Source organism: Alligator mississippiensis, chromosome 1 (genome assembly GCF_030867095.1).
Source record: "Alligator mississippiensis isolate rAllMis1 chromosome 1, rAllMis1, whole genome shotgun sequence".
In the NCBI taxonomy this organism is placed as follows: Eukaryota; Metazoa; Chordata; order Crocodylia; family Alligatoridae; genus Alligator; species Alligator mississippiensis.
Genome location: NC_081824.1, coordinates 50,675,792 through 50,702,669, shown reverse-complemented (window position 1 = coordinate 50,702,669; position 26,878 = coordinate 50,675,792). Strand labels below are relative to the sequence as shown.

The following is a 26,878-nucleotide window of genomic DNA, read 5'->3' as shown; positions in this document are numbered from 1 at the left end:
CAAGTTTTTGGCATTTGTTGAGGTAACTCAGTACAAAGTCTTTGAAACAAGGAAATGTTTAGTAAAATGCTTTAGTGCCCTCTAACGGTCCATGTTTAGATGACATTGTGAAGAAAAGTGATCTGAGCAATAAGACACATTTCCTGTTAGGATATTCAAGATGTTATCTTTAAACTGAAGTAGGAATGAGACTGTATTTTTGAACACTAAAAAATGCCAAATCACTATTTGGAAGGGAGGAATACTACTTACTGTTGACAAAAGGGTTCTGTAGATTTTGTATGTTCATGCCAAGGACAAAGTTCCTCTTTGTTTATCCTACAGAACTGTAAGTACATGGAAGTCCTGCTGTAACAATGAAAGAGATACCTCAGACCAGGGAGGCCTAAAAGCCTGTCTCCATTCTGTAATTACATCCCTATATATGAGGAAATTGTGCATCTGTGGCTTTTTGAGCCCAATCAAATGTTAGGTGAAATTCAAACTGCTGTAATGTCACAACTGTTAACAGCTGTACTGAAGTGTATGTGACTCCTTGTCATAGAATCATAGAGGTAGGGTTGGAAGGGACCTTGTAGATCTTCAAGTCCGATCCCCTGCCTGGACAGGAGGAAAACTGGGCTCAAATGACCCCAGCCAGGTAGGCGTCAAGCCGCTTCTTAATGACCCCCAGGGTAGGAGCCAGCACCACTTCCCTTGGAAGTTGGTTCCAGATCCTAGCCGCCCTAACTGTGAAGTAGTTCCTACAGATGTCTAATCTAAACCTACTCTCCAACAACTTGTGGCTGCTATTCCTTGTTATCCCAGGGGGCGCTAGGGGAAACAAGGTCTCCCCCAAACCCTTCTGCTCCCCCCTAATTAGTTTATAGATGGTCACAAGGTCCCCCTCAGCCTTCTCTTGTGAAGGCTGAACAGGTTCAGGTCCCGTAGCCTCTCATTGTAGGGTCTGCCCTGCTCTCCCTGGATCATGTGGGTGGCCCTCTTCTAGACCCTCTCAATGTTGTCCACATCCCTCTTGAAGTGGGGTGCCCAGAACTGGACACAGTACTCCAGCTGTGGCCTGACCAGTGTCGTGTAGAGGGGGAGGATCACCTCCTTGGCCCTACTTGTGATGCACCTGTGGATGCACGATAATGTCCGGTTAGCCCTGCCGACCATGACCTCGCACTGTTGGCCCATGTTCATCTTGGAGTCAATGATGACTCCAAGATCCCTTTCTGCCTCTGTGCTCTCAAGAAGGAAGTTTCTCATCTTATAAGTGTGCTGCTGGTTACTACTGCCCAAGTGCAGCACCCTGCACTTGTCCGTATTGAAACACATCCTGTTTTTGTTAGCCCACCCCTGCAACCTATCCAGGTCTTGCTGCAGTCTTTTCCTCCGTACCAGCGTGCCCACCTCACCCCAAATTTTGATATCATCAGCAAATTTAAACAGGTTGCTTTTCACCCTGTTGTCCAAATTGCTGATAAAGAAATTGAACAGTGCGGGCCCAAGGACCGAGCCCTGGGGGACTCCGCTGCCCACTTCCCTCCAGGTTGAATATGACCTGTCCACCACCACCCCCTGAGTACAACCCTTCAGCCCATTTGCAATCCATCTGACCGTGTAGACATCAATGCCACAGTCGCCTAGTTTTTTAATGAGGATGGGGTGGGAGACAGTGTCAAAGGCCTTCCTGAAGTCCAGAAAGACTACGTCCACTGCTACCCCTGCATCCAATGCTTTTGTGACCTGATTGTAAAAGGCAGTCAGGTTGGTCTGACATGACCTGTCCCTAATGAAACCGTGCTGGTTGCCCTTGAGCATCATCCCCGATGCCGGCCCATCACAGATGTGCTCTTTGATGATCTTTTCAAAGAGTTTCCTCAGGATTGAGGTAAGACTGATGGGCCTATAGTTGCCTGGGTCCTCCCTCCTCCCTTTTTTAAAGATGGGGACCATATTGGCTATCTTCCAATCATTTGGTACCTGGCTCAATCACCACAAGTGCTCATAAGCTGTGCCAAGGGCCCTGCAATAACTTCTGCTAGCTCCCTCAACACCCTGAGGTGGAGAGCATCTGGACCTGCTGATTTGAACATATCCAGCCCCTCCAGAAGCACTCTAACCCAGTCCTCCTCAACCTTAGGTCTGTAGGCGTTCCCCTTGAGTCTGTCTTGAATCACGGTGGGGGAGTCCCGGTCCCTGCACAAGAAAACCGAGGTGAAGAATTTGTTAAAGAGATCTGTTTTCTCCTCTGGCGCAACCACCAGATTGCCCAGCGTATCTTGCAGCGTATCTCCCACGATTCCTGGTGCCTTCTTCATCCTCCCTATATATTTGAAAAAGGACTTTTTATTATCTTTGATCTTGGACGCTAGTCCTAGCTCTATGTCCGCCTTAGCTTTCCTAACAGCCCACCTACAGGCCCGAGCAGTGGAGGTATACTCCTCTTTGGAGATAGCCCCCACCCTTGCACTGGGTGTACGCCACCTTTTTAGCAACCAGGCATTCCCAGATGTCCTTGGTGAGCCAGGGAGGCCTTTTGGGCACTCTTGCCCCCCCTTGCTTCTTGTTGGGATCATCACCCCTTTGGCCCTGAGTATCGTCTCTTTAAGTAACGACCACTTATCTTGGGCACTAAGTTCCCCTCCCCTTGAAAACCTCAGCGCCTCTCCCACCCATCTCCTTAACTCATTGAAGTTGGCCCTCTTGAAGTCTAGGGCTACTGCCTTGCTGCAGGCCCTTGACACCCTGTGCTGGATGAAGAATTCCAGCAAGTGATGATCACTATCATCCAGGTGGTCAAGGACCTGGAGCCCCCTTACCAGATCATCACCTGTGGCCAGGACCAGGTCCAACAGGGCATTTCCTCTGGTGGGACTGTGCACCTCCTGGGTTAAGTGGAGGTCCTGTATCTCAGCCAAGAACCTCCTGGAACAGTCTGACCTGGCTGACTGCTCCTCCCAGCAGATGTTCGGGTAATTTAGATCACCCATGACAACTACATCCCTTGCCTTAAGTGCCTCTGAAAGCTGGCTCAAAAATTCCCAGTCCAGCTCCTCCTCTTGGTTGGGGGGTCTGTAGTAGACCCCTACTGTTAAATCCCTCTCCCCATGACCCCCTTGTATCTTGACCCAGAGCACTTCAGCTTGCCCCTCCTCTGATCCCATTTTGGTGGCAGAGGATGTGTATTGCTTTTTGACATAGAGTGCCACACCCCCTCCCTTCCCTTTTGCTGCTGCCTGGGTGTTTGTGGGTATGCATTTCAGGAGGACCTTGCTAAGCCTATCTGCAGGACGAAGAAGTTCCAAAGTATGATACGGTGGAAGGTCCAAAGTGTAAACATATCCCTGTCACTCCCTTTGATTCAGTTGTGTTAGGAAAAACGGGAGGGAAAGCACAGCTGGAGGAGGTTATGGGGGAAATTATCTATTCCTACTCATGCCCTCTAGAAATTGTTAATCTGAAGCAGGGGAGAATGGAGATAAACTGGCTGTGGTTCCATGCCAGGCATCTGCCCACAGTCCAGCCAGCTGTAGAAGTGGCTCTCTGTAGATTCACTATAAGACTAGGGAAGTGCAACAGCAACCAAAGACAGAGGTATGAGCGAGAGTGTGGAGAATTAGCAAAAGGTAGAAGAACAGGTGGAACAGCTACCAGTGACCAAAGTGGGATAAGGATCACAGAAATTATTAGGAATGAGAGGTGACATTGGACAGACTATTTTATTTGAGTAGGAGGAAGGACACAGAGATTGGCAAACTTAGAGGAAAGGGGGCAGTTTATGATGTTTGCTTTGTTGTCACCATGACTTCGATGAAGGGAAATTCCATCTAATATGTTCCTACTATAGCAAGTAGGAACATAGTTAGCATGTTCCTCTAATATGTAAGCCACTATAGCAAAAAAACCCATTGATTCAGGTAGTTGATGAACTTGTTTACAAGTATCTTCACTAATGATCTTGTCCTGCTTGATATGAAGCACCTGATTAAAAAGTTGGTCTGCCTCCAGCCTTCTTCAGCACCAGGGATCCTGGTTTATTTGTTTAAAAATTTCAAATTATCTGATAAAAAAATTGTGAATTCTCTGATTAAAAAAACCCAAATCCACAATTAAAATGAAACACCACTATATATATATACATATATATATATATATATATATATATAGGTATTGGTTGAACACACTGTTTTATTGATATAGTTACAATTTTAAAGCAATTTTAAAGCCTTCCAGTGCCTCAATTACTATAATAAACTAAATGATAAGCAACTATACATTTTGGTATTTGATTTTAGCTTTTTAACATGGAAAATCAGAGCTCACCCTGCACCCATAGCTCACCAGGATGCAGGTCCAGGCCCCTCATTCCCCACCTCACAGCCTTTCCACCCCTGGTGGTGGCCCTCACCCCACCCCCACCAGCCTCCTTACCCCCAGCCCTGCCAGAGGGAGCCCCTAGCTACCAGGGCTATGGGGCCAGGGACCTGGGTCTGCAGCCTCCTGCCCCTGCCAGCAGTCCCCAAGCCCTGGCTGCTGCCCATGGGAGGCGGTGGCTGCTGGAGCTGAGTGGAGCGTGGAGCCTGGTTCACCCTCCCCCATGGGCATTGGGCAACATGGCCAGAACAAAGCCTGTGTTGACGTTTTGTATTTTGTGCCTTTTATATTTCACCAGCCAGTATTGTTCACTCTGCTGTTTGTGTTTTATATTTTGTTAACCCTGTCTTTTGTCAACTGGATGAATATGTCTATGATTGTAAGTGTCTAACCTTTATTGAATCCTGCCCCCTTGGGGTGTTGTAGTGTCCCCTATACCCTTTGGTTTATACCTGCTATGTTCCCAGTACTGTTGTCTCATTAAAATGTATATGGTTAAGTTCCCATTGGTGATCTGGCTTTGCTCTATAGGGGAAGGAGAGTCCCTATACCTCCCACAGTGCTTGTGCAGCTGCTCTGATCCCTTCAATTGGAGAGGGGGTACATCTTGGAGTATCACCTGGGTTACATGGAGATTTCTGTTTTTCGTGGTTTCTACAAAAATCAGAAAACCACAATTTAAGTAGGTCTTTATTTATGAGGTCTTGATAGAGGCAAAACCTCTGGTGGCAGCAGTTACAGTGTGAGTGTCCACAGTTTTACAAGAATTTAGCAATTGGCATCATCAGATACGGTGGCGGAATTGGAAGTTGCCTTGCTACAGCCCCAAAGGCATGATTCTGAGCCTTGTCGTGAACTTGTATATATGACTGTCCCCCATCAACCCAGATGTTAATGGGTACCTGCTCATTGGGGCTAGGGAACAAAAAGCAGCTTGATGGGACACTAGTCACTTAGTGCCCGTGTGAGCTATTGACTACAGAAATTGGTATGCTTTGACCACCTGGGCTCGGGTAGACTCCAGCCCTTTTATTTTTTGATCTTGTCATAGACAGAACATTTTACCAAGTTGATTATAAACTGGCATTGAAGGCTGTTTTATAGTTATGCTTATGAATTTAGTTTTGTCAAGACAGATTACCTGGCCAATGCATTGTGCTTTTAACCTGAAAAAGTGTTTACTTGATTGTCATCTAAACTGTATTAACCTTTGCTTTTTCAAGGGCCTAAATGTCCCATATGAGTTGCATGTTCCAATAAAGCTATTGATTTTTTGATTTTTTTCTTAATGGATTTCTGCTCAAACTTATCACTAAATTGAAATCAAATATAGATTTGTGTCAAAGTATCAGTAAAGCTTTCAGATTATCTCTATGTGTTTATTTTTTGAAGTATCTGTTACTCAACAAAGTGGTTTGGGGGACAAAATATAATTTCAAATCTATGGACAGATAATTATCCAATGTACTTCAAAATAAGACAATCTCCCAATTATTAGAGTCTACATATGGAACATTTATACATTTTTATAATTTTCCAGGTATAGAATCTAATTATTTGTTCCCCTCCCACTGCTACAAAAAGAAAAATAAATCTGGGAGGGTCAAGTGGCCCCCCCCCCCCCCAACTTCTTCACCCTGCAGCCCTTTTCATCCTCCCCACTCCCCCTTAGTGTTAGATTCTGCACACCCTAAGCCCATGGAAGTAAGGCCAATTTGAAAACACTGACTTTGAAATAAACATGCCTGTAGTAATTTAGTTCATCCAGAACTGTTGCATTTTACCTTTTTTGAAACTGCTGCAAATTCTTGCATAGGCACTCCATTAATACAGTTCTAAGTAGCACTTTTGTATCTATTTATATAATATACAAACTATTCATGAAATTAGTTCAACCATAAAAGGCGCATGATTTACCATATAGTTAATTGGGCTGGGGCCCACCAGATTCAACAGCATGGTGACCCCACAACTCAGCAGTTATCAGTAGGGATCCTGGTTTTCTCTGATAAAAAAAAATCCCCAATTCTGGGGTTAAAAAAGTAACCAAAATGCCACATTTTTCCGTGATTAAAATGAAATGTCACACACACACACACACACACACATATATAGTGGTGCTTCATTTTGATCATGGAAAAATGTGGATTTTGGGTTACTTTCTAAACCTGAAAAGTGGTTGTTTTTTTTTAATCAGAGAAAACCAGGATCCCTGCTGATCAGTATGTGTATATCCAGATACCACCCCCCCCACCCCCCCCACAAAGGAGCCATGTGCTAATTAGCCCCCCATCATGACTGGAACCAGGTGTTCTTGTTGCAAGTCCTGGGATCCTCCAAAAATGTATATGCAGATGAGGCATATGGCGACCTTGTCTGGCTTCACCTTATGGGTGCAGGGCAACACTAATCATATGTGACTGACTGAGGTGTGAGGGCAAAAGAGAGATTCTAGGTGAACTGTTTGGGGGCCCCCTTTGGTGATGTTTACCAGACATTTCAGGCTGGTGAGGAAATAGGAATAATTGGAAATGGGAAAGAAAGACCAAGCTCAGCTGTTGGAGTGAAGATGAAGTTGAAATGTATGTATTCAAAGTAGTGACTGACACAGACTTGAAAAAGAGTTGGCACTGAGGGGGTTTGAGCACAACAGACACTATGATATATCTTATTCAGGCTGCATTAACCTGTCTTTGTGGTGTGTTCCCATCAGCATCTCAACCTTTTTGGCTAAGATCAAACATAGCATTTTTGGCATCACAGGGAGAGTGTCAGGGCTGGATATAGCCCTCCCAGTGCTGGCCTGGTATTGCAGTACCTCCAGGCCTGGTGCCAGCTCTCTGAAGAGGGAATATGCATTGGGTTTTTTTAGAGGCCCCACGTGTGTGTGTGTGTGTGCGTGCGTGTGTGCACGTGTGCGTGTGTGCTCACACACAAAAGGCTCCTATCAGTATGTTTGCCCAATATGGGCCACATGTTTTATAGTCATGCTCAGTGTTGGTTGCATTTCATCAGGTGCATAGTTGGTTTCTATTACTGAGCACCTGCTGCTTTTTGTAGCAGTTTAATGACAGGCAATTTATTTAATGTGGTATCTTTGTATGCAATTAAAAGCTTAGGGGTTCTTTCCTTCGTGCTGTTTGGAGGGTGGGGGAAAGCATCTTGTATTCAGCTAAATATGGTAGTTATTCTGGGAAAGCCATTTTTTGTTTTTAATTTGAAACATTACAATTCAAGAGACTAATGTAAGTCATACTGCAATTGTCAAATAGCAAAAGGTTATAAAGTGCAAGGCAGGCATTCAAAATGCAAACTCATAAATAAAGAGCCTCAAAATCATGTGGGATTAATTTCTTTAGCATAATAACTTTCTCTTCCCTCAGTTTCATGTTCCTTGGTTTTTGATATAGATAACATGCAATAATAAATGAACTGTAATATTAATTTCTTTATGAGAGAGGTAAACTGAGGTCTAACTTGAGAAAAGTGACTTAGAAGATAAATGAGAGATCAGAAATATTAGAAAATACAGAAGCCAGTGCTAATTAATTGCATAGTAACAGAAGATGCTAGTGACTCACATAATGCAGGGGAAGTGTGCACTGTTGTCACAGAAGCAATCGTTTTAGAAGCCACATACTAAAGAATCTGCTTTCCCAGAAAGAAAGTGTGTGGACTGAAAAGAAGTTAGTTTTCACTATTTAAATTTTGATGGAAGGGTACACTAATTACTACCACATGCATTGTGCCCTTTAAATAGTTTAGTAAAGGATCAAAGCCAGAAATACAAAAAATTTTTGCAGTTGATTATTCTTTGACTTTCTGGAAGTTGTTATAAATGAATTTTTGAACTTATGGAAACAAGATGCCAGCTAGTATTATACCTTCAATTGATGCTATAGCTATCACACAACCAAAGCTAAAGTATGATACAATCCAGTATACGTTCAGAAAGCAGGTGTTCTGCCTGAATAGAGAAAGTTCCTTTTCACATATCCATATTTCTGTAAACAAGGCAAGAATGATAGTCATGGGGCAATCCTCTTTGGATGGCACGTGGCTGATATAGGTTCTATTCTTGGCTTTGGAACAGACTTACAGACTGAGTGGGAGTCTGGGGAAGCACAACCTCTGTAATGCTTCAATGGTTTGTTTAAAAAGCTTTAATGGCCCTGCTTTCTCACATAGATACTATGTGGCTAAACCATGCTAAAGATTTAGGTGTTCAATTCTTCGAGTGATCGGGGCTATCTTGGTACCTAGGCAGATCACTGAAATACAGAACAGATACGTATATCCTGATCTTTGAGACAACTGGATTGTCCCTCTCATCTGCTGATAGGAAGTCTGTCTTACAAATATAAGGTGCCTGCCACCAGGGTTTGTCATCTGAATGCAACAATTTAAGAAGCAATCTGATAATAAACCTCTGATCCTGCTTCTAAGCTATTCCTACTAGCTGTCTTCTCACTGAAGGAGGGGCTGGAGAAAAGCCCTTTTTAGCTGGACACAACTGGCTGGACAACATGGGCCTTAGAAGGAGAGGGAGTGGAAGAATGCGGGAGAATTCTTTGACCAAACTGAAGTGGGATGGCCTCTAGGGAATGAACAATGTAAAAGTGATTAGAAGGGGATAGCTTAGGGCTGGGGTGTCAGACTCACCTCGTGCCCTGGATCAGATCTGTTCTGTGGGGCTTCCTGTGGGCCAGATGAGCCCAACGTACATGAAGGTTCTGGCCTGGGGCATGTGGGCCTTGGCAGTGGCTCCAACTCCAGCTCCAGCATGGGGCTGTGGTGGTGCCAGCAGTGGAGGAGGTTGGGCAAGAAGGCAGGCCAAATGGCTGCCTGTCATGGTGGCAGCCATGTAGATGGACTACACAGCCACAGGGCAGCTGGGGATATATCAGCCCTTACTTGCCCTCCTGCCACTGATCATCATGTTCGTTGAGGCCTGAGGGCCCCAGATTTTGCAGAAGGCCACCCCCCAGCCACCCCCTCAACTTCTGGTTGTCCACCAGTAGCCTGGCAGTTCCCACAGGCCATATGCTTTACATCCCTGGCTTAGAGAATGGGGAAAACAATAGAGCTAACTAAAGAGGATCAATCATAATCAAGAAATGTGTGATTTTTAGAATTTAAATTACAGTGAGGTCCTAATAATTGTACAGCTAAAAAAGATAACTTAACCCAGCAGTTCCCAAACTCTGACAGACTGCGCTTCACCAATGTAACCACCTTACATTAACCACCAGCATTACATTACGTTACATTAGCCACCTTACCTTAACCACCAGCAAAGTTTTCAGTTCAACCTTAAGTACCACCAACAAATTTTTGTCATATAAAGTAATTATAATAAATCTGTCAACGCATACTGCTGACAGGATGTCTGCGTACCATTGGTGGTACTCATACCACAGATTGGGAACTGCTAAAATCTTAACCAATATAGCAGCCTTATCCTACTCCTTTCCCTGCCTTTAGCATGGAGACAAAGCAGGTGAAGCCTGAGTGAGTGAGTTTCAAGAAGGCCAAACATTAAATTGTCCTGTGGGGCATACAGCTGAGTACAACTTAGGGGAACTGCAATTGCATTGGGGGCTAAATGAACTTGTTCTTGTTCTGGTTCTGAAGGCATACAAAGCCATCTTTTTGCCTCACTCTGTCAGTACTGAACACATCTTGATTAGAAAAGACAAGCTGGACTAAAAAGTTTAAATGAGAGGTCAGAATGGCCCTTTGGCTATCTGCCACTTGCTCTTAAAAATGCATATACTATATAATGAAATGCTTGGAGTATCTCCCAGAAAATGTTTCTATACTGTATATGATGCTCTATTTACAGATCAACCATGATCTGATCTATTTACAGATATGATCTATTTACAGATCAAGCATGTTATCTTGGAGAAGAGATAACTTCTCTTGCTCCTGTCTGGCCAGGAAGCAATGGCAGCACCTCCAGTTTTGAACCTGGAGATGCCACTTCTTCAACCACAGCTTTCTGGCTGGGTGGGGTCATAGTGAGCATGTGCTCTGAGGCCGGAGCTGAAGCCACACCTGGAGCCATGACTCAAGCCACTGGTGGACAGGAGGAGGCAGGGGAGGGGGCAGCATTTTATCATGTAAACTTTTCAGTCCAGCTTGTCTTTTCTAATCAAGGTATATTCCGTGTTGGGAGCGGCAGGCGGCGGGGGGGCAGGGGCGGGATGTAGGTGTGGGGGAGGCACAGGTACCACATGGAGGTGGGGAGGCATTTGGGATGCACACCAGGGAGAGCAGGGGATTGTGTGTGGGGGGGGTGCCATAGGGCACAGGCTTGGCTCTCCTTGCTTCCTGCCCCTCTGCTGCTGCTTTACCTGTCACAGACGTAGGGGCGGGGGATTAATTTAAGGTGGCCTTCCAATAATTAGATTCTATACATGGACAATTATAATCAATTTATAAATTTTCCATTGGTAGAATCTTACTATTGGGGAGACGTTTTAAATTCAGTGTCATCCCGGATTTGGGTAAACATGGTATTCTACAATTCTTCCATGTTAACAAACACTTCTTTATTTATCTGCACCAACAAGTTCTCACATATTTGAGAGGTCTGATGGCAGGAGTTTGAGAGAAGACTGGAATCCAGACACTTTTCAGCCTTTGGGGGAACCTTCACACGTGAAGTGACCTTCCAACCAGGGGCCAAGACCTGTGCGTTGTACTGTGTGACGAGAGAGCCTGTAGCCACGATAGAGATAAGCAAGGAGGTAGCTGAAAGAAATGGTTGAATCTGAAAAAAAATAACGTGAAGAATGTTTAATTCTGTTTTGTCTTTATCTTGTATGTGTTTTTTTGTTCCAGGAGTGCTCTTAAGCTTTCTGCTGTCCCCCAGCTGCACTTCTCTACATCTACATTTGTTACAAAAAGTATGTAAGTTCTCTTTTTATGCTATACTTGGAATTTGACTTCCCTTTGTTGGAATGAAACACTTTATCCATCATACTGCATCTGTTGTATTTGGATACTCAGTTCCAACTGAGATAAATAAAAGCACAGTATGCTTTATTTAAAGAAGTGCTTACTAACAAATCTTGTCATGGGTTAGCTATGAAAGTATCAGAGTTTTCTTCTGTTATTAAAAACATGATTCAGAATGTCGGGGGTGGGAAGAAAGCAGCTCTCTGAAATGCTTTATGTGGAAAAGCTTCTTTTAAAATGTGGCCACATAGGCATTTTAAGAATACAGTATCTAATAATCAGTGAGTAAATACATAGGCCACTTTTTAAATGAAAAAATATTTATAATTTTAAAAAGATCAAATGAAATGTGCAGAATGTGTTCTCTTCTATTTATATCTAGTTATAACAACATTCCAGTATGTTGAGAATATTGTAAAGAATGCTATGTAGAACAGTCTTTCAGTACTTATTGGTACCAATTTCACTGACTTCAGTGGTGCTACTTGCATAAAAAATAATTACTTACATGTGTAAAAGTTACAGGATTTAGGTGATACATTTATCTTATTATTGCTATTGAGCTCTTCTAAAAATATATGCTTCTTGTTATTTTCTCTTTGGCCTTTTATTGTCATCAGTACTTATACATGCATGTACTCTTTTGTCTTTTAAGAAATAAAAGTAGAGCTCTGAGGGAAATGATAGTAGTTCATTAGTTTGACTTGATCATTGCAAACCTAACTGTATGAATAGATAGAACTACCACTTTAAAAAAGTATGTGATGAATTGAGCTGCAAAATTTTCATTTCAATATAGAAATGAAACTTCCTAAGATTTCTAGACTTTGGAAAAGGAACCCATATCATCTGTAGGAAGATTTTTATTGATCTGACAGTAACTAGAATGACTGATCAATGAATCTTGGGAATTGGAACAAGGCCCCTTGTTAGCCTTTCTGAAGGTCTTCAGAATATTAACTGAAAGTTTTACCATTAAATTCAGTGCAGCAGGATTGGGCTGCAGATTTAATAAACTGACTCTTTATTTCCCTCTGTGTAATTTGAATCTTATCTTGCTTCAGGTGAGGTCAAGGACAAAACTGCAGCCTCATCAATTACTATAAAATGGCCCCTTTTATAAAAGATGATAAAAAGAAAATGTATTTATTGTGATAGCACATAGAAAATGTACTTACACAGAAGAATAAGCAGATTCTTAAAACATCAAAGAAAAAACAGACTGTGAAAAATAAAAATATATAATTGAAAAACTTGTAATCCTTACTATGTACAAGTCTGCTTTTAAGTGAAAAGCTGCATTCTTTAGGTAGCTTTCACAGCACATTGTAAGTGGTAGGTTCAATATTTAACTTTGTCACAAGGGAAAGGATAGATGAACTGCACCGCTGTTATATGAATCTTTGAATGCAGTAGTGTCAAATAATCAAAACATTTTTTGTTATTTTTAACAGCTAAACATCCATAATTCCTATTCTACAAGAAAATTCCTATACTACTACTATATAAATTCTTTATATAGGGTGGGTTTTTTGGCTATATTTGATACTTTTTAAATCTGAGGTAATTATTAAATGAAATGCTTGCAATTCATATTTTAAATTCAGGATTTTGCAGCTCAGCTTTTTTGTATGCCGTGTATTTATTTATAGGTATTTCATAAATGTACACACATATGTGCTTCTTACACGCTGTGAGTACTGTCCATCACTGCAACCCTTTGGAGACTTTTAATAGATGGTAACAGATTAGCACTGATAATCAGGATCCTGGTTTTCCCTGATTTAAAAAAATCACAAATTCTCTGATACCCCCCCCCCAAATCCTTGATTAAAATGAATGGCAACCCCCACAGACCCCTGGCCCTGCTGGTATCCCTCACTCTCCCCCACAGCCCCCTGGCATTGTTCTTGCCCTCATTCCATCTCCACAGCTGCCCAGGTATGCTCATGCCCCTTACTCTCCCTCAACTACCTCCCTGCCCCCACAGACTTCCCAGTGGGGGCCCCCAGAGGCCAGGGCTATGAGGCCAGGGACCCAGGTCCACAGCCCCTTCCCCCAGCAGAAGGTGGCAGCTGCTGCAGTGGAGCAGAGCCCGGCTCTCCCCTGCTGGCTGCCTGCTGTGGGCTTGGGTGGGGAGGGGCTGGCTCCCTGCTGCTGTGTACACTCTGGGGGGGCAGGGAGGACCTGTGCCCCCCAGAACTGTCTGTGGGGTGGGGATGGGGGACGATTGCCTGCTGCAGGCTTGGGATCCCACCCGGTTGCTGTCCACTGGGGCCTCTGCAGCCCAGGGGTACAACCTGGTGTGGCAGGGAACAGTGGAGCAACACAGGGAAGCAGCTTCTGCTGCGAGCTGTCTGCTGCCCTGGCAAGGCATCCCTTGCCCGTGCAGCAGCAAAGGACAAAACCCCATGCCACTGCCCCCACTGTTGCCATGCAAGCAAGGGATGCCTTGTCAGGGCAGTGCAGAGCTTGCCGTGGCAAGCAGCTTTCCTGTGTGGCCCCGCTCTGCCCTGCAGCACCAGTTTGTTCCTGCTGGGCAGCAGGGTGGGAGCCCAAGCCCGCAGTGGGCAGCCCATGCACACAGATCCGGGGGGCCTGTGTACCCCCTGCTTTCCAGGAGTGCACAGTGCAGCGGGGAGCTGCCCCACACCCCTTCCCCCCAGATGAGCCACCTGTGGTCCTGTTTCACTCCCTGTCAGGGCCCTGTGGCTTCGCATTGCAGGCTCAGGCCCCAAACCCCATGCATGGCCTGGCTGCACAGCAGCCCCAGCCCCAACTCCAGCCCTAGCCCCAGCCCCAGCCCCCAGTCCTGCCCAACTCCCTCCCTCCCTCCCTGTAGGGGCCTCAATTCCCATCCCCCCACTTACCTATGGGAGCTGCTCTCCAGGCTGCCTGGCAGTCATGTCCATATACATGCACACGGTGCAGGGTCCCTGCCTGACCGTGCTTCTCCCCACTCCCCCCAGCCCCTTACAGGATGGAACTCCACTAAAATGAGAAATTTGTGCTTTCCTCTGGAAAAGGGGGAAATCCACGTTTTACTCCATTTTTCCTTGGGAAACAGAATACCTGGATCCCTGCTGATAATGATTATAATGAACCATTATATATTCTTTCCTAGGTGCATGCATTCACAAAGTTGCACAATGACATTTCCTGTACTGACAGTCTTCGTGGTGACTCTCTTCAGTATTTCACTATGTCAAGATATAACAAATACTACAGGTATGTGAACAGTCCTCTTTAAATAATTAGTGAATTCATATTTAAATGTTTAAAAATAGTTTTAATTATACCAACTGATTCTTTAGAAACGATATGAAACTTTTTTCCTGTATTTATGAAAAAGTTTCCGAAGGAAATATTCTAATGAATATTAATAGACAATACATTTCTTAAAAGAGAATTTTTTTTTGCAAAGAATGAAGGATGATTCCTTCAGACCTTTTAGTTGTTCCACTGATTTTTACTAAATTGTAAAGCGTGATTCCCCATGCTTATAGGTAACACTTGAAAACTAACCTTCATCTCTGTGATGTAATTTAATTTCAGACTTATCTTACGTCACGTTTGCATGCAAGAGTCTAGAAACAATTTATGCCGTGTATTTAACAATGTAGTATAACTCATTGAACATGCACTGTTACATGGAATATAACTTGTTGCCTCTACAAGCTTAGCGAGATACTTCAATTTGTTCCTAGATATTAAATAATTTTAGTTGAAAGAACATTTTGGATATCCTATATATTGAACATTTCACTTTGGTAACACATTCCTCCAGGAGATTCAATGGTGTTAAAATACACAGTTGAAACCTGACATTCAATAAGTTCTATCAAGGCTTGGGAAAACGAAACTATGCAGCAGCAAGGCATTTTAACTGAGCCTGCAAAAATGAAGTCTATTTGCTAAGTAAACAAGTTAATTTAAATAGTTGAGCAAGAAACACATTTCATGACAAACCATTTTCAATTGACTCTGGAATAAGCAATTGTGGGGGTTGGGGATAGTGTGTTGGGGGGCAGCAGGGAAGGAACGGGACAGGAAGATATTGTTAAAACTGGGGAAGGAAATGTTCCATAGTTACTGACTAATCTTTTGACATTTAATGTAGAACACATCCTGTAGAAAAACTAAATAAAAAAAATGACATTAAACTTCTCCAATGGAGAGGATCCGTATATATTTAGGAATGGGTTCAGAATCTCTGTGTTTCTGGAACGACATTAAGTACACTAAAATGCTCAACTGAAGGTGCTTCTGGCACAAAGTGGGATTTCACTGTATGGGTGAATTCCTTCACTTTTCTTCACTTAGAGGAACTACTGTTAATGCCAAGGGATCTAGTCCTCTGACTCATGAGCAGTAAAGGTCAACAGCATACATACTCCATCCAATATTGCATCACTTCCATGGCCTAGCACTTAGCTGGTGGATATCAGGATAAGAGAAGAACTCGTTGTCAGGGCAGCAAGTTCAGCACTTCTCTTTGGCTTGAGGCAGGACACTCAGGACTTCATAGATTTCATAGATTTCATAGACATTTGGGCTGGAAGCGACCCCAGAGGATCATTGAGTCCAGCCCCCTGGCCAGGGGCAGGAAGTCAGCAGGGATCATAGGATCCCAGCAAGATAAACATCCAAATATCTCTTGAAAGTGTTCAAAGTGGGTGCTTGAACCACCTCCGGCAGCAGTCTATTCCAAACCTTGGGGGTTCAGACAGTAAAGAAGTTCTTCTTTATGTCCAGCCTGAAACAGCTGCAGAGGAGTTTGTGACCATTCGATCTTATTATCCCTTGGGGCGCTCTGGTGAACAGACGTTCCCCCAGATCCTGGTGAACACCCCTAATAAACTTTTAAATGGCCACCAGATCGCCCCTGAGCCTGCACTTTTCCAGGCTGAAGAGTCCCATGGCTCTCAGCCTCTCATCATAAGGTCTGTTTCCCTGACCTCTGATCATGTGCGTGGCTGTCCTCTGGACTCTCTCAAGCTTCTCCACATCCTTTTTGAATTGTGGAGCCCAAAACTGGACGCAGTACTCCAGCTACGGCCTCACCAAGGCCGAGTACAAGGGAAGAATGACATCCTGGGATTTGCTTGAGAAGCATCTATGGATGCAAGCCAGCGTTTTGCTCACTTTACTAGCTGCAGCATCACATTGAAGGCTCATGTTCATCTTGTGGTCAATCATGACCCCCAAGTCCCTTTCATCCATGCTGCTAGCCAGTGTAGCACTGCCAAGCCTATAAGCATGCTGCAGGTTTTTCCTCCCAAGGTGGAGAACCTTGTATTTTTTGGTCTTAAACACCATCAGGTTCTCGTCTGCCCATTTCATGAGCCTGTCAAGATCTGCCTGGATCACCCTTCTGTCCTCAGGTGTGGATGCTTTACCCCGAAGTTTGGTGTCATTGGCAAACTTGGACAGCCCGCTACTGACACCAATCTCAACATCATTGATGAAGATATTAAAAAGTAAAGGGCCTAGGTCAGAGCCTTGAGGGACCCCACTGGTCACAGGGCACCATGACGATTGACTTCGGTCAACCACCACCCTCTGGATGCTGCCATGGAGCCAATTTCTCAGCCAGCAGATCGTGGTGAGGTCGAGGCCACAGTTAGCCAGTTTTGCCAAAAGGTGATCATGGGATACCAGGTCAAAGGCTTTTTTAAAGTCAAGATATATGACATCAATATCTTCTCCCTTAACCAGCTGAAAGGTCACCTGGTCATAAAAGGAAATGAGATTGGTCAAGCAAGACCTACCCACAACAAACCCATGCTGGGTATCCCTCAGGATATTGCCATCAGCTAGCCTGTATAGGATGGCCTCTTTGATAATATTTTACAAGACCTTCCCCAGGATAGAGGTTAGGCTGATGGGTCTGTAGTTTGCTGGATCCACATTCCTCCCTTTCTTGAAGATAGGCAAAACATTGGCCTTCTTCCAATCTTCAGGCACTTCACCAGAGTGCCAGGAGTTCTCAAAGATCTGTGCCAGGGGCTGAGCTATGATGCTTGCCAGCTCTTTAAGTACACTTGGATGTAAACCTTCAGGGCTGGCTGACTTGAAGGTATCCAGCCTGTCAAGGTGTTCCTTCACAAGGTCAGCTTTGATGGAGGGTAAGGAATCTCCCTAACCTGGGCCTCCCTGACCCATAGTGGGCAGGGGCATCCCATGGGACTGGTGAAAAACTGACTCGAAGTACCCATTTAGCAAGTTTGCTTTTTCCTGGGCATCGGTTGTCAGTTGTCCCATCTGGTTTAGCAGGGGTCCAATGTTGCCCTTGCTTTTCCTCTGGCTCCCCACATATCTAAAAAAGGACTTTTTATTGTCCTTGATATTTGTAGCTAGCTGGAATTCCATCACAGCCTTGGCTTTCCTGTTTTGCTCTCTGCAGGTCCAGAGCAGAGCAGAGTATTTCTGCTTGGTTGTGGATCCTGTCCTCTATCCTTTGTAGGTCTTCCTTTTAAGATGCAGGAGGTCCACCAGTTCCCTGGAGAGCCAAGGGGGCTGTTGTGCCCTTTTGCTGCCTGTCCTCCAAGACAGGATGGACTTAGCTTGTGCATCCAGGATTGCTCCCTTGAGGAGCAACCACTCATTCTGAACTCCCCTCCCCTTTGGGTTGTGGCCCTTTAGGGCCTCACTGACAAGCCTCCTGAGCTTGTCAAAGTCAGCTTTCCTGAGTCGAGGACTTCTGTATTACTGACTGACTTGCCAGCTTTACAGCAGATGGTGAAGGTGATCAGCTCGTGATCACTGTCACCCAGCTTCCCTTCAATCATTAGGTCACTGATTAGGTCATCCCCAGTTGCTAGAACCAGGTCGAGCAGCGCTTTACTTCTTGTCGGCCTGTAGATTTCCTGTGTCAGATAGAGGTCATCTACGCATGAGAAAGAGCTTTGTGCCCGCTTGGATTTGGCTGAGCACTCCTCCCACGAGATGTCTGGGTAATTGAAGTCTCCCATGACAATCATACACTGGGAGTGCACGGCCTCAGCCAATTCCCTGGCAAACTCCTGATCAAGATCTTGACTCTGGGTAGGGGGTCTGTAGCAGACTCCCACCATAGTATCCCCTGTGCCATGTTCCCCACGGATTTTAACCCAGAGGGTCTCAAGTCCACCATGGGTGCCAATGTCAGCTTGCAGGGATGCGTAGCTTTCCTTGACACAGAGAGCTACGCCCCTGCCCCTTTTGTTCACTCGATCCCTCCGGGAGCAGGTATGGCCATCTATACCTGTGGCCCAGTCATGGGTGGAGTCCCACTAGGTCTCTGTTATCCTATGACATCATTGTTATTTGCATTTAGCAGGAGGACAAGTTCCTCCTGTTTGTTTTCCAAGCTCATGGCCTTTGTATAGGCACACAAGTGTCCCCGTGGGGGCCCTTGCCTTGCCTATAGTTCATTCCAGGGCTGGGGCAGGGGTGGGATCTCTTGTGTGCCTTGGTCTGCTGGCTTTGCAAGGGTTGCTCAGCGGGCCAGCAGTGGTGGTAGTCCCCCTGTTCCCCGGTGGGCTTAGTTTAAAGCCCGGTGGAGCAGGTCATCCAGTCGGGCTGAGAAGAGCCTCCTCCCCAGTGGACTTTGGTTCACTACCTGGATTGTCCTCTTCCTCCTCAGCCTGTAGCCTGAGACTGGAGAATCGAGAAAAACACCACCTGCGCCCCCAGACCCTTTACCCCGCTCCCAAATCCCTGTAGTGCTTCATGACCTGGCTGGGAGTGCTCTGAGCCGTGTCATTTGTGCTCACATGGATGAGGAGCATGGGATAGTGGTCAGTGGGCTGGAGGAGCTTAGGGATCTTCTCCGCAATGTCTTGGATTCTGGCTTCTGGAAAGCAGCAAACTTCCTGGGCGAAGGGGTTGGGGCAGCAGATTACTTCCTCAGTTGTCCCTACCACAAACACATTTGGTACCTGGCATTTGACTTGTCCCTACCACAAACACATTTGGCACCATCATTAAAGCCAGTATCTCCATGGGTGCAATTTGTCAATGACTCACTGAGGTCAATAATTTGTGCAGATTTCCAGCAATGGAGGTGTTTTCTAAACTAATGAAAGATTGTTTTTAAACTGCAGTGCTCGATCTTCTTCAGGAATTCAAACTGTCCACAGCATCAGATAAACACATAATAGAAGGATCAAACCCAGGATCTATAGCCTATCGCATAAGTCCTAACATACAGCTCAGGAAAAATACAAGGTATGCTATAAATCAGAGGTTTTCAAACTGAGGTTTTGTGATAGGCCCTCAGGGGTTCCACAAAGAGACTGAGGATAATGGGGGAGCAGGCCATAAGGCCAAGTTCCTTGGCTCTGTCTCAGGTCACATGGCTGGCAGAGCCAGGGGGAGGGGTTGTGCAGCAGAAGAAGTGATATAAAACGGTTCCATGATTTTAATTTAATAATCACTACTATAAATGAAGCTCTATAGGACAGACATTTCTGAACAAAAATTCATTTGTTAAATATAGAAGGTAAGATTTCAGAGCTATATTGCGACTATATGAGGGAAGTACTACATAGCCCTCAGGCAAAAACCAGGCTTAACTGCAGCCACTGTTCTCTCTTCTGCATGTGGATTGACTTCTTTAACACTCCTGGGAGACAAGGCACCCCAAAGGGAGCCATACATCATAGAAAAGTGAGAAACATGCTGTGCTGATTGTATGGCTTGTGTCCACTGATGTTTTCAGTAAGAATTTGCTTGAGGTCAGAATGCAGAATCTGGCTTTTTTGTTCATCACCTCTGGGAATAGCACTGCAATCTCAGGTGTCCAGTAACTAATTAAGCAGCTTCTTTGCCACCTTACAGCACCATTAGAGTAATATAATTTAAATACATTAGAAATTAAACATTTTAAATGGACATTCGTTTACTTGGTTGATGGGTAGATTTTTTAAAATCAGACCATATGTGTTTTTGTTTTAGTGCTGGTTTTCCAGATGGCTTCCCTTCCGAATACTCTATCATTGCTACTTTTAAAATGCTGGAAGACACTTCACAAAATATGTGGCATTTATGGCAAGTTAGTGATTCTGATGGCAAAGACAAAGTTGGAATTCAGGTTCTGAGAGACAACAAAAATCTGGATTTCTTTTATGCCAGTTCATATAAAATAATCCTGTTCAGGACATTCAACAACATGGACAAAATTTTTGATAGCTCCTGGCACAAGTTAGCATTAAGTGTGAAAGGGAGTAATGTAAAATTGCTGATTGATTGTCAGGAGGTCAGTGCAGTTCCCACAAATGAACACGGAGACATTTACAGAAATTTGCACACTTCCCTAGTAAAAAGATCAGTCGAAAAGTCTTCTGTTTTGGTAAGTATCTCTCAACATACTGGTATGTACCAGTCCTTGTTATTACATTGTCCTTTGTTGGAAATATTTAACAGAAGAAAGCCATTTGGTTCAGTTAGTGGGGGGGGGGGGGGGGGGGGGGGAGGGTTTTCAAAGCATCTAATTTATTCTTTTACTAAATACATGTTTTAAATGGCCCATAGTGTTGCCTTTAGGATTCCATTCCTGGCATTCACTATCCTTTGCATGCACTCATAAGGAACTTTTTTCTTGGGTACAATTTGTATTGTTTTGCTTGGGAATCTCTCAAAGGGATTCATTACATCTCTATATTCTGTCTCTCAGAATTCAGTATAACTCAAAAAGCTTACCTTTTCTCTTTCTTTGTTCCTGCTGAAATCAATCATAAAACTCTTGATAATATTTAAAGGTTCAGAATCAGGCTTTTGATGGATGCAAACTAGGTTTTCTAATATTTTAATACAGCTCTCTCTTAAGAGGCATTTGCAGCTATTCAGTATTTTTTCTGTAGGGTGCATGAAACCATCTTTTATTACTTAAGCACAAGCACCCTCTAGTGGTCATCGTGGGGATCTGAATCTAGTTCTAATTTTTGTGAAGCTCTCCGATAAATATTCGTAGTTCTTAGAATTCAGAATAAAAGGTGTGTGTGCATGTAAAATAATCTACAAATATAATTACTACACAGAGATTTTGTGCTAGAGGTCACTGTACTTGGTTTAACATTTCTGCACAGCCTGTCTTTCAAACATAAGACAGAACAGCCAGTAAATTTTATGGTTTTATATCCCATGGGAGTTTTATTAGTGAATATTCAGCAAGTGGTTAACTTTCAATTTTTCTTTATAGAAGGAAAGCAATCACATTTTCTTAATCTGGAATTAAAACAGAAAAGTAAGAAGAGACATGATATGCTTTTGTAGTGACAGTATTCTACAATTAGCCAATCCTACTGGTATCACTGGTCATAGGGAGAGTGGTGAGGTGGGAAGGAAGAGTTGATCAGTGTGGGTGAATTACTTGGTAGAGGAAAACACTGTGTATCTGTATTGCGGAGTGCAGAGTGAGGAAATGGGTGAGTGGGGTTCTGATTCTATAGAGAAGAGGTCAATTAGCCCATATTTATTAAAGCTGTTATATATGGTTTCAAGAAGTTGTTTTATATGTTTGCCAGGTGGACTTGCAGCAACTTGAAATGCATTGTGATGCAGATAAAGCATACTCAGAAGGATGCTGTGAACTTTCTGATACTGTGAGTAGAGCGTATGGTTTCTCCCATGAGCTCCTTCACTTATGATAACTCAATGTTAACTTAACTGACTCTTGCATAGCTCTATATGCTATCCACTGCCAGTAAAATCTATCTTCACTGTCAGGTCTGCAAGTTTTGCAGAGCTGTATGTGGAGAGGAAGGCTTCTGCAAATCACATGACATCTAGGGGAAAAAATGTTTGGTAATTTGGAGCCGGATATTTTCTTTAAGGGGCTGAGAGTGTGGTTCAGTGTGTTTTGCCATTATTGTGGGGTTGCAGTTGAAACTGAAGAGTTTCAGTAGCTGGAAATGGGAAGGGCAGGATGTTAGTAGCTGAGATTGAGACTGGGCCCCTGTAGCTTGATTTAAAAGTATGTATAGGATTTCCAGCAGGGCACTAACTGAATATAGCTGTACAGCTGGAACCCCAAAAAGCACGTGTAGCCTTTTTGGTCCTTGCCTGTAACCAGCTCTACCATAAGAATCAGAAAATTTCTTTTTCTACAATTTAAGGACAAGTCTTGGAATTCCCCCTGTAGTCCAGTAGGAGATATTATCTTGCAACTTGCTTTTTGCAGCACAAAAATAAGGCTACAGACAGATGTAACATTTAAAATGTTTCAAATAGCTTTGAAATGTTTAAAAAGATGAATGTACAGGTGTGCACATCTGATAAAATGCTCCCAAAGTGACCAAAGCATGGCAAACATATATCTGGAAGGAGTGGGCACTATTTTGTACCATTTTGTCTCATGTGTTTACATTGGGTTGATCCTCCAGACCAGTAGTATGACAAAAGGGGGTGGGGAAGGGGGGTGGCCAGGGCACCAGTCCCAGGTGCTGTCCCTGAAGGGGCCACAAAATAGCATCCACCATGCCACCACACCTCCAGCAGTGCAGCTACTGCTGCTGCCCTGTGCATGACTGTTCTAGACAGTCTAGCACCCAGTTGTACTTCTGGTCCAGGCATCCCACAGTACAACACTGCCTTTACTCTGACTCCTGGTGCCCAGGGTGCTGGAAGCACCCTCGGACTCTTTGCTCCCCCTTCTCCCCCTGGTTGATGGAGTGGGGGGAGGAAGTGGAACACAGGAGGGAGCAACCTTCTACCATATGCCCTGACTGGAGAGTAGCATCACTACATGCTGTTATGGCAGTTTTGAAGTGCTAGGGGAGAGGCACAAGGCTACACATGTGTCCACAGTTGAAACACTCCATTTTTAAAACATTTTGCGTGTTATGTCTGTATGCTCCCTAGGTAACCTATGTCTTCATTTTTAGTGTGAAAGAAGTTGTAAATGTGCCCATGGAAGATCACAAGATCAAGGAACAACAGGCCCCAAGGTATAATTTAAAACGAAACTTTCTAGTTTTGATAATTTCCCATGGTTTTGTCAAAATCATGCTCAGCCCTTATTTTATGATTTTTAGGGGCAAAAAGGAGACAAAGGAGCACAGGGAGAGTCTGGCAGAGCTGGAAATATGGCAATTATCATAGGCTTTACCTCCTAATATTAGACATGACCTTTGTTTGCATAGGTTATCTAAAGAAAAAATCAACCTTAAACATGTGTAGCTCTGGTGAACATGCTGGAGAGAAGTGGGTAGCATGGCACTGGCACTAGGGAGAGGCAATGGATGAAGTGTTCCTTCCCTCTCCTAAGGGAAGGATAGGCTCTTGTTGAGGGCTAGAAGATCCAGTGACTGATGCTTACTTAGCTAACCATCACTTTAGGGTTTTATCATAAGTAAACTTAATACTGGCATAAAGGCACTTAAAATTCACCCATCTAAGACAGGGGTTGTCAACTGGGGGTATGCATGCCCCTGGGGGTACTTGAGACGGCCCTAGGGGGTATGTGCAGGCGGGCAGGGACAGAGCGCTGTCATGAGGTGCTGGCCACCCGGCTGAACACAGGGTGTGGGGGAACCTTGCATGCAGTGGCTGCCGCCACTCCACGTCCAGCCACTCACTCCCCCAGCCTTCAGATTGGTGGCTGGGCATACACTGCTCCATGTCTGGCCACTGTGGGGTACAATAATGCAAAAGGTTGAAAACCCCTTATCTAAGAGTGTGAAACCATAATAAGTATCCTTTAAAGTCTAAATATTTTAAAGATAAGCTACTCAAAAGGAGGTTTATCTTGGAAATGCTTTCCCCATGTTGTCTGAATGGTCAGGGGAGGTAAAACACTTTATGTTCATTCCTCCAGCATCCTGGGATGCACAGCTCCCAGCTACTCTACTTCTGCCCACCCTCCAAAACTCTAGTGGTCCCCCTGCCCCTGCCCCTTTTTCCCACTGAGAGCAACTGCTCTGAGACATGTAACTGAAGAGAGACCATGGAGTCTGCCCTAACTTTATGACAGCACAATAGTCCATAGATTTCTGGTGTTATACAGGAAATCTGGGACAGAGCCCTTAGGCATCTGTGTGATTCTTCACCTTCATACTATGATCGCATGTTACAACAGATACAAATTTCAGCTATTAAAAAAGGGACTTGGACTGCAGAACACTGGATTTGTTGGAGATGCCCCTGGGGATCACAACCCAGGGACCAGTTAACTTAGGTTCTATGAGAAATGAGATTTAGTATACTTAGGCCAGGTACAGACATTACACTTTTACCAGTATGAATGATTGGAAACCATAACAGAATAGAAGTTTGGTATACATAGACTGGTTTAAAAATGGCAGAACTGGGTCTAAGATTTGTCCTCCCCCCTCTCCCCACCACCAACATCAAAGGGCGAATGTGTGTTCTGTTCACAACTGTTCTAAACTATGTCACTTACAGAAAACTGCATAATTAGATCAATTCTGTCTCAGGCTTTTTGAATATCTGTACTTAGCTTTAAAGAGTAGATGTGCATGTAACAGTGCAGAAAAAAATCTTGTTCAATACTATTATGTAAACTGCTATTATGGGCTCAACCCAGGAGAGCTGGCTTTTTAGGTACCAATCTCAAGGAGAAGGCTGATGGTGTGCTCACTTATGTCAGCAAAAGGGTGAATCCTGGTGAGATTGTTTTCCATTGTTTTCTTATGCAGCATGAAGATATTCTCACAAGTGGTATCAGGTTCCCCAACTTTGCAGATACCAGTATAAATTCGTCTACTGCTTATCCCAGATTACAGCAATCATAAGATGCTGTTGCAAGATGCCTTAAAGTCTAGGGACAGAAATTACAGGTAAACCAATATAAATGATCAGAAACAGGTACAAATCTGTAACACAACAGAACTTCAGTGCACATAAATCACTTTCAAAATGGCCAAAACTGGTTGAAGATAAACCTGGATGGATGTAGTATCAGACTTAACTGATTTAGGTAAAGTTGGTTTACTGAACTTCTGTCCCAGATTCCCTCCAGATTCCAGTTAACTCAGTCCTCCAGCATCCCAGGAAGCTTTGCATCTCCCCTGCAAACACCCTCTTGGAGGGTGGGCGGGCTAGCTTTGGCCTAAGCTATCTGCTCCAACCACACAGGGAGGCATGCTTTAGCACCCCCTGGTTCTGGCCTTAGCCACTGCAGGCATGTGGCTGCATTTCTGGAATCAAAAGTGAATGTCTGTTCACTTGCTTATTGGTTCAATCTATGAAGCGTACACTAACCTCTGAAGAGTGAATCAGTTTAGACTTGGGCTTTTGACTATCTGTACTTAGCCAAAAAGGCTAAAGACTGAATGGATTCAGAGAGCAGTATCTGTCTAGCTGTGAAAATAAGTTCTTCTAGTGAAGTGGATAAGTGGGGAAAACTTGCACTGACTCTGCTCATGATGGAACTTCAATGACATTCACCAGCACTAAATTCACTTAAAAACTAAGTAATTCAATGTTTTTCTTGTTAATAGGGAATACATGGCCACCTAGGAGATTATGGAAACACTGGAAATCCTGGTCCAAAAGTATGATTATAATTATTTTGTTTTTTACTGTATAATAATATCTGAATTTTGTTTTGTTTGGCTTTATACTGTTACAACCATAAACACTTTTCCCTTTTATTTCAAGGGTCTAGTGGGCACTAAAGGTGAAAAAGCAATGAAAGGATTACTTGATGAACAGATATATACTTATCTTATATTGTGCATATGTCCAATTTTTGAACTTTATAGGAAATATATCAAGCTGTATATTTTTTCTATGCCTTTTGTGTTACATATAAAATAATGAGTATGAGAAATAAACAAAAGCAATGACGGTGCCTTTTCTTTATCTCCACCACATTGTGGGTATTTTGATTAGTGCTTTGTAGCCATGATAAGTGATAGTGGTTAGCAAGGCCATTTTTGTAGATCATTTTGGAAAAAGGGTTGCCTTTGAATGTAAGTGATTGCACTGAGAAACCCTTCTGTTCCTATGTTGTGATTTGAAATATCTGCGAGGAAGACATTCATTGCCAAATACTTCATCTGTATATGTGAAATCATGAAGATAAATCCACTATCAGAAATAATTTATGGCCAGGTCTTCAGCTGCTGTAAATTGGCATAAGTCCATTAAAGTCAACAGAGTTGCAATGATTTACTTCGGCACAAGGTTCTAACGTATATAATTTGCTTTTGGTTTGAGGTAATACAATCTATTAGAAAATGGTAAGCAATGTGTGTTGTTTCAAGTGCAAAGAGTCATTAAACTGTGTGTTCATCATGTATATTAACATAGGTGGTCTGATGGATGTTGCAATTAAAAGATGTGAAAATTTATTTTCCTTGTGATAAATCACTTTTCTTTTAAAGGGTGATACAGGTCCTCCAGGTCTCAAAGGATTACCAGGAGTAAAAGGTTTTAAAGTGAGTACCCTTCCAAATGTTGGAAAACTTCATGGCAATGCATTCATCTGGAATATCTTTTAGTGTAATGAGCAGTATAACAACTTGTGTTGGAATATCATAGAAATATATATGACATCATGGCAGTGTCTGGAGTTGTCATCATAGCTGCAAGTTTGAAATGA

The 26,878-nt window shown here is 43.6% G+C and overlaps 1 protein-coding gene and 1 long non-coding RNA gene across 17 annotated transcripts in view; one reads left to right on the top strand and one right to left on the bottom strand.

Moving 5' to 3' along the window:
* The window catches only part of LOC102563837 (collagen alpha-1(IX) chain), a 142,786-nt gene that overhangs the window by 50,281 nt on the left and 65,627 nt on the right, over nt 1-26,878 (top strand). For 12 of the 15 annotated variants that reach the window (XM_059730621.1, XM_059730600.1, XM_059730624.1 and 9 more), the window contains exons 2-9: nt 11,212-11,280; nt 14,453-14,556; nt 19,416-19,539; nt 20,269-20,662; nt 21,837-21,914; nt 23,196-23,258; nt 25,773-25,826; nt 26,661-26,714. In XM_059730621.1, coding sequence (XP_059586604.1) covers nt 11,279-11,280; nt 14,453-14,556; nt 19,416-19,539; nt 20,269-20,662; nt 21,837-21,914; nt 23,196-23,258; nt 25,773-25,826; nt 26,661-26,714 — 873 coding nt within the window. In that variant the 5' untranslated portion in view covers nt 11,212-11,278. Of the gene's footprint in view, nt 1-11,027; nt 11,118-11,211; nt 11,281-14,452; nt 14,557-19,415; nt 19,540-20,268; nt 20,663-21,836; nt 21,915-23,195; nt 23,259-25,772; nt 25,827-26,660; nt 26,715-26,878 lie in introns of those variants that run through there. The other 3 variants (XM_059730572.1, XM_059730564.1, XM_059730569.1) reach the window with 3 other exon arrangements.
* The window catches only part of LOC132251387 (uncharacterized), a 36,475-nt gene continuing 20,491 nt past the window's right edge, over nt 10,895-26,878 (bottom strand). Inside the window, exons 1-2 of one of the 2 annotated variants that reach the window (XR_009463367.1) lie at nt 21,013-21,194; nt 10,895-11,140 (exon numbers count right to left, since the gene is read on the bottom strand). This is a non-coding gene — a long non-coding RNA (uncharacterized LOC132251387). Of the gene's footprint in view, nt 11,141-21,012; nt 21,195-26,878 lie in introns of those variants that run through there. The other variant, XR_009463368.1, reaches the window with a different exon arrangement.